At 35.7% G+C, this 13586-nt stretch overlaps 1 protein-coding gene across 2 annotated transcripts; it reads left to right on the forward strand.

Annotated features, from left to right (window-relative positions):
- The first annotated feature begins 9016 nt into the window (after nucleotides 1-9016).
- On the forward strand, nucleotides 9017-13011 carry LOC132049601 (histone deacetylase HDT1-like). 2 transcript variants are annotated; one of them, XM_059440469.1, is made up of 10 exons: nucleotides 9017-9166; nucleotides 10311-10381; nucleotides 10488-10705; nucleotides 10845-10873; nucleotides 10957-10995; nucleotides 11078-11235; nucleotides 11898-11954; nucleotides 12046-12136; nucleotides 12420-12546; nucleotides 12621-13011. In XM_059440469.1, the coding sequence occupies exons 1-10, from the start codon at nucleotides 9154-9156 to the stop codon at nucleotides 12682-12684; spliced, it is 867 nt and encodes a 288-aa protein (XP_059296452.1). In that variant the 5' UTR covers nucleotides 9017-9153; the 3' UTR covers nucleotides 12685-13011. The 2 variants fall into 2 exon arrangements, with proteins under 2 accessions (XP_059296452.1, XP_059296453.1); XM_059440470.1 differs by having other exon boundaries at nucleotides 9018-9166; nucleotides 10845-10866; nucleotides 10956-10995.
- The last annotated feature ends 575 nt before the right edge of the window (nucleotides 13012-13586 follow it).

Raw genomic sequence — 13586 nt, forward strand, 5'->3', positions numbered from 1 at the left:
ATTGAAGATCAAGACCTAATTTGGGTACTTTCGTACTCGTATTGTCTTCTTAACTTGAAACTCTTAGTCGTAGAATCATTCTTGTCATACTCATCATAGACATATTCTCTTTCTTAACATCACCGTTACCTTTGTTATCATCGAATTACTCTCATTAGAATGGTTACAACACTTATCGTTTTAAAACGGAACAATAAAGAAAGTCAGGAACGATGGGCCCCCTTTCGGTACGATGAGGGCGGCGTACACAATTTACGTATATTACAATTCATAGCGTCTTTGGGAGGGTCTTAGGGTAATCGAGTCCTATTTGTGTAAGTTACGGAGGTCTAGAAGTTTTTCCAACATTTTGTGCAAGTTCTAATTCAATTCTACCGAATGAATAGTGACTAATTTCAATCTCGGATGTCTAGGTTCGAATAACCCCCGAGACACGTATTCAACTCGTTACATCTAAGACATGCCATAGAAAGAAAGTGAAGGCCTTACATACCTTTTCTCGCTTCATTTGCGACCCAAACTCAAGTCCCAAATCCGCCGAATCTACAATTTGGTCACATTTACCAAACCTTAGTTAGGGGCATTTATAAGTTGATTATTTAAAGCAACACTTTGTGCCGAAATTTCGACGGCATTTCTCCCGTAAATACATCGTCCGAGAATATGGCTCGGCCCAATTCAACAACAACAACCCGAGAATGGAACTCGCCACAATATCAACAATATAACCAACAATAGCATTTCCAACCATATTCGATTTAATTCAATAACATTTCATTTGCCTTCAAATGAACTACGTACATTCAAACTCACATTATTGATCGTTCGTTCAAATATTATTCCGAAGCCATTCAAATACGATTTAGAAGCATTCCAAGCAATCCATACATCATTCAAAGTAACCCATCCATTACCCCCCATGGAACCGAAACCCTCAATTTCCATAGAGGCAACAATAATACATTTCTTTCTTCAAAATTCATCGACGATACCAATAATCCACTCCTTAACAACATTGTTTCCATAAATTCAAGAAAGCATATTAAAATCACATTAAGTTCTAAATCAGCCCGCAAGCAACTACAACTTCAACTTGAGTTATTAAACCTTTATTCTCATCACATAATCCATAACGACGACAAGCGAAATACTAAATAAAATTTATTTATCTCTTCCACATAAAACAGCCCACTTTCGGCCATAACTCCAACACACTCAACTTTATGAATTTCATTTGTTTTCTACACATTACAACAACACATAAACATGTTGAATACAATCGATTCATCACTCCAATACAATCCTTCATGCACACGGTTAAACACACACATACACGGCTATACTCCAACGTCATCCTACTTTCAAGAACTTCATTCATTTACACACTCTACAACATCCACAATTCTTGCATAACATATGAAAACAAGGATTAAACCTTACCTTTTCCTTCCATGTCTCTCTCGGCTAGCTTCCCTTTTTGCAAGAAAGAGTATTTTTCATGCTTCTACAATTACTCCATGTTGTAGAGAACCCCTCAATTAGTAGGAAAAACTTGAAGAGACAAAATTTTCTTGAAGAACTCCCATGGGTCGGTTCGATTAAACCCACGCTTGGTCGATTTCTCCTTCTTTCTTTTTCTTTCCTTTCTCTTGATTTTTCTAGAAATTGAAATGATAAATTTAGTCTTCCTTTGCAAGCCTTGCTTATATATATATATATAAGTATGTGCACATGACCATGCACACCATGCACATGGCCGGTTGGCCTCTCTTTTTTTTTCCAAAATTTTCTAGAGTTTTCTTTTCTTTTTCCCTCCAAGTTTCAAGAATTTTCCAAGTCATCAAAGATGACTAATTAATTGGGCTTGGTCCATAATTAAATTGGGCCTAGTCATCCCTTGCCCACACACACATACTCAACTTCACAAATATATAATATACACTTGTGCCATTTTCATGAAATTGTCTTCCAACTTTTGGCCTCCAATTCTTCCTTATTCGAATTTATCCTTAACGCTCCATTCCAATACAATTCATAAACGACTTACGTCTTAAAACAACGTCGAAAAAATAATCTTGTCCTTAACTTCCCGCGATTGTCTTAAAATATTCCGACGTACAAAATGCGGGATATAACACTATTGCTGACACTAAGACACAATGTAGTAATGTGAAAAGACGGAGTTTTAATCGCATCGAGGTACACACGTAATGCATGTGATAAAATAGGAGGCATGTAAGAAAAATTACGTAGATAAAGAATAACAAATGTTTAATACGACCGAAGATTCGTTGTTCTCTCCAGAAACATAGAATTTATCTGACCAGCAAAGCTTTCTTGAACATGACATCTATCTTAGGTGAACTTCGACGGAGCTAACTTAACTCATTGTTGTCGTGTCATGCCCCGAACCATGGCTTGGGCGTAACACGGCACTCGGTGCTTGACTGCATGTGACCGAGCGAACCACATGACTCGTTGAATCATCATGAGGCATACATGAGCGGAAATACAACATGAGACACGATGGGCTTTAAGAAAACACGTGAAGTCATAGTAATTTACAAGGTACTTGTTTAAAAACATGAACACGGATAATATCATAACTGAATCAACATGGCTAACCGACTCTGAAAGTCTGACATAACATACTGACTTGTCTAGTCTATGAAACCTCTATCATGAGTCTGACTGGAAATCATACTTGCTGGGACAAGGCCCCCAGCATACCTTTAATGCATAAATGACATAAAATAACAACTGACTAAACTCCGAAGAGAATGGGGCTCACCCAAAAGCTGATACGAGAGTTGTCCTACTGAGCAGATGCATCGTCCTGTAAATCAGCACCTGCATCGTGAAATGCAGGCCCCCAAGGCAATAAACGGGGACGTCAGTACTTTGAATATACTGGCATGTAAACACATGAGAGAATAAGCAAGCACACAATACTTAGGCATAAAATGGAAACTGAAACTGAACATGAGTACTGTAAGCATGAAATAATCTGTAACTGAGATGAAAACATGATAGTAACTGTAATACCGATATGAACCACTACGGGCAGACACATGGAGTCTGATGTCGGCCCGATTAGCTAAGCCATCTCATACCTTGCCAGGGTACGGACATACATAACATGAATGGATCCAAAATCCCTCAATGGGGAAAACGTGAAGGAATCGTTATAACTAGGCGGAGCGATCCTTATCCTACGTTGGCATACGTAGTTTCAGGCTATCTGAGCCTTCTCGGTATTAATACAACTCCCGAACATGAAAGATAACTGAAGTCATGATTTCTGATTCTTAACATGAACATGGATACATGAAGACATGACAATAAATACTTATATACAAGATTTTCATAAAAATAAGCATAAAATCTCATATCTTGTGTTATAAAACCCATACGATGCAAGTTATGGGTTTTTTTCATAGATTACGGACTGAGTCTCAATCACCAAAACATTAAATTAAGATTAATCAAACGGAATTATAACTGACTATATAGTATATCATGGTTCAAATGTCTAGGGTTTATCATGAATATACCTAGAACCCTAAACCTGGTGTGTGTAATCCTGGAATACGAAAACATGGGGAAGAACAAGGATGTTCCCACACGTGGATAGCGTCTACATACCTTAATTGCTCCAAGACTTGAATTAAAGACTTGAACTTTGACGAATATTTCCAAAATCTTGAATCTTGGACCTTGAGATGATTTTTCTTGGAAACCTTAGGTTAGGAACAATGATTTATTGTTTAAATTACAAGGATGTATGTTAGAATTGACTTGGAATGATTAGAGTAGGCTTACCTTGGTGTTCTTGATGATGAGAGAGGGTAGGAGGTCGTTCTAGGGCTTGAAGGAATGAAACTTGTGAAATAAAACTGAAATTTCCGTCTTTTAATTGACTCAGTCGCAGCACTGTTATGGACACTATAACACGGTCCGTAACACTGGACCGTAACATGGGCCAAAATTCCAGTGAGCTTCTAAGTTTTGAGGTTGGGTTAGGGTCACCTGTTATGGGCCATAACACGTGTTACGGTCCGTAACGATGAACCGTCCTTTGGTCCAAAAGTTACGAGACAGTGATTTTCAAGCATACCCCTTGCGGAATGACATTCCGTCCCTTGTGGCGTAACACTAGGTTTTCTGAACTGAAATATATTTTCGATTCCAACACTCTCCTTCTTGGATTTCTAACCTCCTAAGTCATGAATATGGTTTAGTACGGAATTTACAAGGTGTTACATGTCGCCTCCTTGTCAGAACCTCTCAAAAACTATTCAAGAGAACTGAAAATGAATTTTTGTTGAAGAGAACAGGATTTTCAAAGCTGAACTGCACAAATTTATTTTATTATCTTGTTATCACTTTTGCAGCATCATAGCTTTTCTGATCTTATTTTCGGTATACGTTTAGGAATGTATTATGATAAAAAATGTTTTCCTTTGTTAAGAAATGCTCTGAAGAGTTCATGAAGAAACCTTCATTATGACAAAACAAATGCTGCAGGGGCATTTTTTTTTCAAAAGAGAATTGGGATTGGGAGTCTACGTGGAGCTTATATGGATCCGACGTGGCTAATTTTTTTGTGTTGTGAAATCCAAGTCAGACTTCCATCCATATAAGGGAAAATTTAATCCCAAATTTTGACGGACAAGATAAATTTAATCCCAAACTTTAACAAAGGATAAATTTTAACTATAAGGGCCTGTTTGGAAAGCCACCTGGTAATTGGAATTGGTGTAATTACTAGGGTAGTAATTACACAACCTAGTAATTACACAACAGTATAATTACAACGACCTGTTTGTTTGTCATAATGTAATTACAGTGTAATTACAAGCGTGTTGTTTGGTTGCACAAGTGTAATTACACAGTTAATTTAATTTAAAAAATAAAATTTAATTAAAAATATTTAAAATTAATATTTAAAAATATTTGCCTTTATAAATGATATGAAATTAGTTATTTAATAAGACATTGCTTTTTGAAAATATATTAATTAATAATCATATATTTGTAACTAATATTGTAAAAAATAATTGATATATATATATATATATATATATATATATATATATATATATATTTCAAATTAATAATATTTAATTTTAATTAATTATAAAACTTAAAAGAAGACTTTTTTTGTGAGAACGTCATGGATTGGACGTTTGATAAAAAAATAATATTTATAAATATAATGCCATAACATTATTCAAACGTTTGACACAAAAAATCCATCAAATGTAAGTGAAAAATAAACAACATGCAATGTGAAAGCTGTTATATCTCGTATTTTTTGTACATTGGGATATTTTAAGCTAATCGCGATAAGTTTAAGGACAAGACTATTTTGGAAAATGAGGTAGAGACTTTTAACCTCCGATTTTTATTAATGCACAAATTGCTTATAAATTTTAATTGGTATGGAAATATTAGTGGATATTAGGGATTAATTAACCATGATTAGATTATTAAGTGGGGATTTAGATTTAATTATTCATAATTAGCATTAGTGGGCCGTGTGGACCCCACCCATGGCATGACCAAATTTGATTGGCTCAAGCCATGAGTGGGACACGTGTCCAGCTTGTAGGAATCATATTTAAACCAATTTGATGACTAAGAGCTCATTTCATCATCTTCCACAATATAGAAAATATCGAGATAGAGAGAAGATGGCTCTCGGCCATGGCTGAACTTTAGCAAGCTCACAAACCTTGATTAAAATTAATTTTTTCCAAGGTGTTCTAAGTTAATTGAAGGTCATAAGAGTGGGAATTAGCCATTGGAGCAGCAAGAAGATGCAATGTTTTAATTCACTAAATTTCAGCCAAGTTGAGGAGCCAATTCGTTAAGGTAAGAATTGATCATTTTCTATATGTTTTTAAGGGTGGTTTGAACGTGTTGTAATTTGTAGATATGGATTGAATCCATGAAATCATGTATGTTGGTGTTGGAAAGTTGTTCAAGCCGTAGAGGGGCTGTTTTATTTGAAATTGGTGAACTGATTTTACTTAGTATTTTGATTGTTGTTGTTATGGATTTTATGATGAGAATGAAGGTATTTAATGGTTCAAGTTGAAGTTAAATTTGTTTGTGGGCTGTTGTAGAATTTAGTGTGATGTTAATATGGTTTTCTTGCATTTAAATGGATGATGTTGTTATCGTGTGGTTGCTGGTGTAGCTCATGAATTTGGATGAACAGAATGTGTGATAAACGTAGATGGGTTGTTTGGCATGTCCGTGGACGTTCGTGAAGTTATCGGGCATCCTTACGTTGCTAGTTAGGGGCTGTTTAATGTGTTGTTGTTGTTGTTCTTGTTGAGCTTGGAAGATTAATGGTAATTAGGATTATATGTTGTGTTGTGTGTTGGTTGGGCTGTTTTAGATGAAAATGTTATGACTATGGATCATTAAGAGTAACTTGAATATGTAGTAGTCGTATGTGGATTGTTATCGAATGTTGTGAATGTGGGCTGTTTGGAATGTTGTGCGGGCTGTCCGGAGTGTTCTCGAGTCTTGTCTCGAATAGCCTCGGATTAGTACTTGAACGTGTGGTTATTGATGTTGGCTTGGTTGTTATGTAATTGGTTTGAATATAAGGGAAACATCGTCTAATTATCTAGAAAGGAGTTACTAACGTTAGAATACGTTTTGAATCTCCCCGTAGCATTAACCATAGTTCTTGACGTCTTAATATAGGTTGAGATACTATTGGGCAGCGTATACGTGTTGTGTGGCGAATAAGCGCTAAAGGTATGTAAAGCTATCCCTTCCTTCTTTTGGCATGTCTTAGACGTAAGTGATGTGCGATATGAGCTTTGGGGTAATTCTATTCACAAGTCCCGAGCATGATTTATGATTCTTATTCACTCCTTGATGTTAGAACTCTTAGAGTAGTCGAGTTACTGCCCTCGAGTTTTCTATATGATCGGATAGTAAATGATACATAAAAGTTCCTATTCTTGAAAGACTCTATAATGACTAATGTCCTTAACTTTCATAAGGTTGTCTCGTATTAATTTGATACATGTCTATGATCCCTGAGACTTTATTTGATATAGTTCATAATAACATTCAAAGAGTACTGAACATGACTATCGCCCTGATACTCGAGTGTTAACTAGCCTACTTATCTACTGAGTCTCAAATGATGATTTAAATGCATATGGTTACTCACTACTCTGCTCGTGCATACTGTTGTTACATCTTTCACCGAGTCCCGGGCCGGGTATGTATTCGCGCACAGTTTCGCTGCATTGTTCACCGAGTCCCTCGTTCGTAGGCCGGTATGGTATATATATATGATGATACGATATGATGATGGCACCGAGTCCCATATGGGGGGGTATGATATACATGTATATGATACCACCGAGTCCATAATGGGCCGGATATGATATATGATATGAAAGATGCGTACGATTTTACTCATAAGACACACGGTACGGTGATTCCTTGATTATCATACTTGTCTCCGGAATCTTTACTTGATTTATGATCTTTCTTATTGTATTTCGTACTTTATATACTCAAGACATATCTTGTCGACCCCCCCTTTCTTCGAGGCCGCGTTTCATGCCCGTGCGTACGGATACTCGCTTCGGTGATCCGCGCCCTTAAGGATTTCTATTCGCCTATCTTGAGTGCTCCATTGTCCCGAGCTCAGACTTTTGGTACGCATCCTTTTGACGTATATATATGTTTATCCACGGCGGGGCCCTGTCTCGTCATATGTTACTGTTGATACTATCAGAGGTCTGTAGACATATGTGTGGGTTATGTAAAGATGTCGTTCAGCTATGTTAGCATGACTTATGTTTTGAGGCGTTCCCTTTCGTAGTGGCAGCCTTTGCGCGCGCGTGTATATATATATATATATATATATATATATATATATATATATATATGTTTTGGGATGTCAGTATGAGGTAACTTTGCTCATTGCTCGCGTGCGTGTATATAGTCGGGGCGTTCCATACACTACGTCCTTGTCGCACATGTATGATGTTATCTATTGATAGTTGTGACTCCACAAGAGACAAAGTTTTTGATATATATATGCGACAGTTTTGAGACGATGTCTTGTCTTTTTTTATAAGTCCCTTATCATACTAGTTGTGGATTGATTACAGTTAACAGATATGTATGCGAGTGTCCAGCTCGGGCACTAGTCGCGGCCTACGGGGTTGGGTCGTGACAAAAGCAAATAACTTAAAATTGAAAATATAACCTAAATTCAAAATACAAAAGAAAAAGTTTAACATAATACTCTTATGTCAAATTCACAGTAATTTAAGTAAATAATTCAAAAGAAAGGGAAAATATAAGTCTATAACCTCATTCACAACGAAATTCTACTTTAATAACGTCACTCGTTATATGTCAAGTTTGTTAATGACTCATTCTTTCCAATATTAGAGATGTAGTTTCAAAAATTAGAATAATAACACGGTTATGCTAAATGAATAAAAAAAAATGAGCAATTACATGGAACCACAAGAAGTAAAGGGTGGGAATGAGAAGAAAGGAAATGAAAAATAAATAATATAAAAAGAAAAATACATTTTAAAAAATAAAAATAATTAAAAAGAAAAAAACAAGAAAGAAATTAAAATAATAGAAATAAAAAATTAATTAAAAATCAAAAGAAATTAAAATAATAGAAAAAAAAATTAAAAAAGAAAGAAAGAAACAAACTAAAAAGTAACCATGTAATTACAGGGTGTAATTACACCCAATTCTCAGCCCCCCCTTGAGAATTGGAGAGTGTAATTACACCCTCTCAATTACACTCAATTCCCACCTAACTGGGTAATTACTTGGTCAAACAAATAGGCTAAACTGTGTAATTACACTTAATTATACCCAATTCCAATTACCTGGGTGGCTTTCCAAACAGGCCCTAAATCATACTTGGAGGGTAAATTTAACCCTCCTTATAATCTAACATACAAAAATGCATATTAGGGGAGCATCAAACATAGTATAATAGCTCATATCTCTATTATCCCGCTTATAATAAACCTACATATATTTGTTTATAGACTTGCCGACCCTAAATTACTCTCTCTTCCAAAACCCTCATCCTAAAACCCTAGAGTTTTCTCTCTACCTTTTTCCAAACTAACAATGGAATTTTGGGGTAAGTACTATCTCTCAATTTATTTGCGTTTTTCTCTGTTTATCGTTTCATTATTTTGATAATCTGTATTGCTCAATCACTGTTTCGTTTATATTTTGTTTTTTTGGTCCTTAATGTTAGATGTTATTGATTGATAATTTTTTTCGTCGTTTTATTCTGCTTTTGATGTTTATGAGACATGTATTCGGTATTTGATGACTGAATGTCCATATTTGAATTTGGTACAAATATATGCACATTTCAATCCTTATCTGTCTGAGAGCAAATTCAAGTTATGTTACCTTTTTTTTTTTTTTTTTTTGGGTTATTCAAATTATTTTGTGATAGATTCCGGGACTAACAATTTTTTTCATCATTGACAATCAAATAGCTAGAAAATGTTTGTGCTGTAGTGCAATGCTCTGCTTATATATGATATGTTACACTATGCTTTGGCATTGAAGCGGGTAGGTACATTATCCTGATTTTTTTTTTTTGGGTAACCTATGGTTCTTTAGTTGTAACCTAAGTTGTGCAGACTCATCACTTTCGGTGCTGCACCGTGTTGGATTCTCCAAAACTACACTACTTCTAGAGTCCGAGCAACATAGGTTTTAACAATAAAAAAGATGGTTCTTTGGTGTTGGCCACTATTACTCGGACTCTTCAAAAATGTCGACGGGTGTGTGTCGGATACTTCAAAAGTAGTATATTTTTGGAGAATCCGACACGGGTGCTTCACCGAAAGTGAAGAGTCCGAGCAACTTAGGTTGGCCATAGATTCTGTCATCACTCTGTACTTTTGGGTTCATTTTTCATGCCTCTATATAAGAGGGTATGGGAGGTATTTGATTTAGTTCTTTCGGAATCAGGGATTCTCTTGGAAACTCTGAAATGATGTCTCAAGTCTTCGCATGCTATACTTTGATGACCACGTGTCTTCTTGATATTATTATAGCTCAAGAACCAGGACATCAGAAGTTCTTTTGGATTTCATATGCAATTTGAATGTACCTTTGTGCCTCTACTTTTCTGTAATAACTGTAACGTAAAAATATCCTTCTTTTACGTGTGTTCTGCTTTGATACTTCATCCATAGTGTGTTTGTTTCCCTCTTTATATTGGAATTATACGGGGCAACTGTTCTAAATTTGCTTACATTTAGGTGCGGAGGTGAAAAGTGGTCAACCTTTATCTGTACAGCCCGGAGATGACATGGTTTTGCATCTTTCACAGGTATTTTAAGTTGTCACTCGAATTTGGTTGGCAAATTCATTTGCAATAGCTTGTACCTTGGTAGGCATCTCTTTTTAGTATTCTATCAATGTATTCTTTTTTCTAGGCATCTCTTGGTGAGGCGAAAAATGTTAAGGGATCAGAACCTGTATGCTTGTCTGTGACTATTGACGGAAAGAAGCTTGTTCTTGGAACACTCATCTCAGACAAGCTGCCTCAACAACAGTTTGACCTGGTGTTTGATAAAGAGTTTGAGCTATCACACAACTGGAAAAATGGTAGTGTCTACTTTTTTGGATACAAGGCTGCCAACCCATTCGAGGAATATCCTTTTCATTGTATGTTAACTTCTATCTCTTGTTGAAATGGACTTCACTATCTTCCTACAAGTCCCTTCCCTTGCATTAAAAGGAGGTATATTTTTCAAATTCTTTTTTTCCTTGACTACATTTCTGTGTGACACTGAGGAGAATGAAGAAGAAGATGAAGATGGTAAGTAAAAATCTTCGTTGTTTGAGCATATTGAAGCTTCGATGGATTAGGCAATGGTGTAATTGATATTTTAATGTGTGCAGAGTCTGATGAGGAAATACCCCTTACTATTGCAAACGAAGGTAAAGAAATATCTATTATTTAGTCGTCCTCTTTAATCTACCATTCTTTTTAGTTCTAAAGTATTGCCTTCATGTCTAACAGGAAAGCCTGAAGCTAAGGCTGCTGCAAAGGATTCTGCTTCAGCTAAGCAGAAGGTGAAGATTGCGGAACCTAGTAAAGGTGCTAAGGCGGATGGTGGAGATGAGAGCAGTGATGGCGATGATTTGTCTGATGATGAAGATGATTCTGAGATGGGGGAGGTATGATTGTTTAATATATGCTCAATGCTTTATACTATTGTCATTAATATCTTATCATTAAAGGTTCTTGGATGTCTAGGGCAAGCACAAAAATCAGCTCGTAACTGTTTGAGTTTTTTCAACAATTTCCAGTCGTTTGAATTTGTTCTTCAACTGTGGTACTTTAGTGATCTTCAAAATGTCATTCTTTAAGATTTTGAGCTTCTTCAGCTTCATTAAAGTTGCTTTTGGACTTGGGTTTCGGAATAATATGATTTGCATTTGGTATTCAGAACAATGTGTGTGTTTTGATTTGGTTTAAAAGAACTGTGTTGAAAGCAAATTTTCAATAAGGGTGTGGGAAAACAATTGTTTGACAAAGATAGTGTGGGAAAACAATTGTTTGACAAAGATATCACTCGGACGTTAAATTAACAGATAATTGTTTTTGCCAAGATAACAGCAATCAAACTAATTATCAGATTGTTTATGTCTTGAATGCTATGTTGCTGTTTAAAATGCAGGACCCTGCATCTGAGTTGAGCTAATTCATCTTATGGTCCATGCAACTAATCTAACTTGTTCCTTTAGGGGTCTGAAGCATTAACCACAATGCACAGGAAGTTTCTTCTGTGTAATATATTTTCCATTGTTCTGTATTGCTGAGTATTCTCTCTATTCAGGATGAAGATGATAGTGATGAAGATCAATCTGATGAGAGTGAGGAGACACCAAAGAAGGTAGCTCGTAGTTATTGGCCTCTTCTCTTTTCTCCTGAATTTCTTGAGCAGGCAAGTGGGTTAACACTACTTGGTTCAATTTTGTTTTTAGGCTGAACCGAGCAAGAAAAGGCCTGCAGATTCAGCTACAAAATCACCTGCTCCTGATAAAAAGGCAAAATTTGTAACTCCTCAAAAGACTGGTAATTTTTTGTCCTTGGGTTATGCTTTCACTTAATGTTGGATATGGATTGTCTAATTTTGGACTGTCTGGTGTTTTCCTTTTGATTTGCGTGACAAAAATTAGACCAAGTACTTAATTTAAGTGTTGATTCCTTGGGAATAAAAAACTTGTTCTAATCTTCATTATTTGAAAATGATATGAAATGCTTGCAAAAGCAAGGGGCTCATTTTTTGCATCTCTACTCAAGTTAAATACGGCATTAAGTTATCTTGTTCCTGAGTATTTTCTTTTGGGCGGTTTAGATGGTAAGAAAGGTGCTGTCCATGTGGCAACCCCTCACCCCTCGAAACAGGCTGGTAAGACACCTGGAAACAAGCCAAACCAGGCTTCAAAATCTGGCGGATCTCTTGCCTGCAAGACATGCAACCGGTAACTTATAATGCAGCTTTAATTATGTTAGAAGCATTAGGTTGTTCCCTCGATTCATGTATTACTCCTTGCAGGACTTTTGGTTCTGAAAATGCTCTGGAATCTCACTCGAAAGCTAAGCACAGTGCTGGAAAGTAAATAGGAGTAGAAACGTGTATCTCGAGATTTGGTTTCGTTTTGTCAAACGTTGGAGGGAATGATAATCAGAAGAGAGTGTTAGCTTTAGAATATCTTTTGCTGGTTGACCCTAATGTAAAGCAAGCGTTAGGTCCAATTTTGCTACTTTTATGGTATTCTGTATGGAGAGGAACTATCTCTGGGTACAATGTTGGTTTGTATTCGGTTTAAATTAATGGTTGGTTACCTATTGGTATTTTGCTAAGTGCTTAGTAGCTTTTTTGCTGCTTGACGAGTCATTGCCTGTAATTTTATTTGTTGATATTTATATATGCTTTATTGTCTATGCGGATGCGCTTTCTGGCTGACCATGTATTTTGGCCAAATTATTAGGAAAACAAATGTAAATGATCTGAGTTGTTGTAGAATTATCCTTTTTGCTCAGGGGAGAAAGCAAAATTTTGAGCTGCTCCCGGAAACAAAATATCACTCCAATTTTTTCGGACAAACACTTTTACGAAAAATGTGTCGTGATTGATGATATTAAATATGAAGCAATTGTGTGTAATGCTTTAATATTGTTGCCTTTTTTACGAAAAAATACTTTGATTTAACAATGTTTATATTTATTAAAATAATACCAGTGCAGCTAAGTGAAAACTGTTAAGTTAAAATAGTTCTCAGAAAGATTTCACTATTTTCTGAACAGTTATAAAGGAAATTAGTGTTATAAAGTAAAATAGGATTAGCTAACACATTAGGTTACTCATCTGTTTTTCTTTATTTATTTGTTAGTTTCCAAATATTTTCTTAGTAGAAAAGGCATACTTTCCACTATTGACATATTCTATTCATACTTTCTCTCCATTTTTTCATTCGCACCCATTTAGTTAGCTTCATTCACATTAATATTGAATTCGTAT

The sequence above is a fragment of the Lycium ferocissimum genome, chromosome 3 (assembly GCF_029784015.1).
Source record: "Lycium ferocissimum isolate CSIRO_LF1 chromosome 3, AGI_CSIRO_Lferr_CH_V1, whole genome shotgun sequence".
NCBI lineage: Eukaryota > Viridiplantae > Streptophyta > Magnoliopsida > Solanales > Solanaceae > Lycium > Lycium ferocissimum.

Bases quoted from the DNA above. Each gene is read 5' to 3' on its own strand.
- LOC132049601 (XM_059440469.1), top strand. The intron at 11,236-11,897 runs GTATGATTGTTT...CTCTCTATTCAG, and splicing joins ATGATTCTGAGATGGGGGAG to GATGAAGATGATAGTGATGA. The intron at 12,137-12,419 runs GTAATTTTTTGT...TGGGCGGTTTAG, and splicing joins TGTAACTCCTCAAAAGACTG to ATGGTAAGAAAGGTGCTGTC.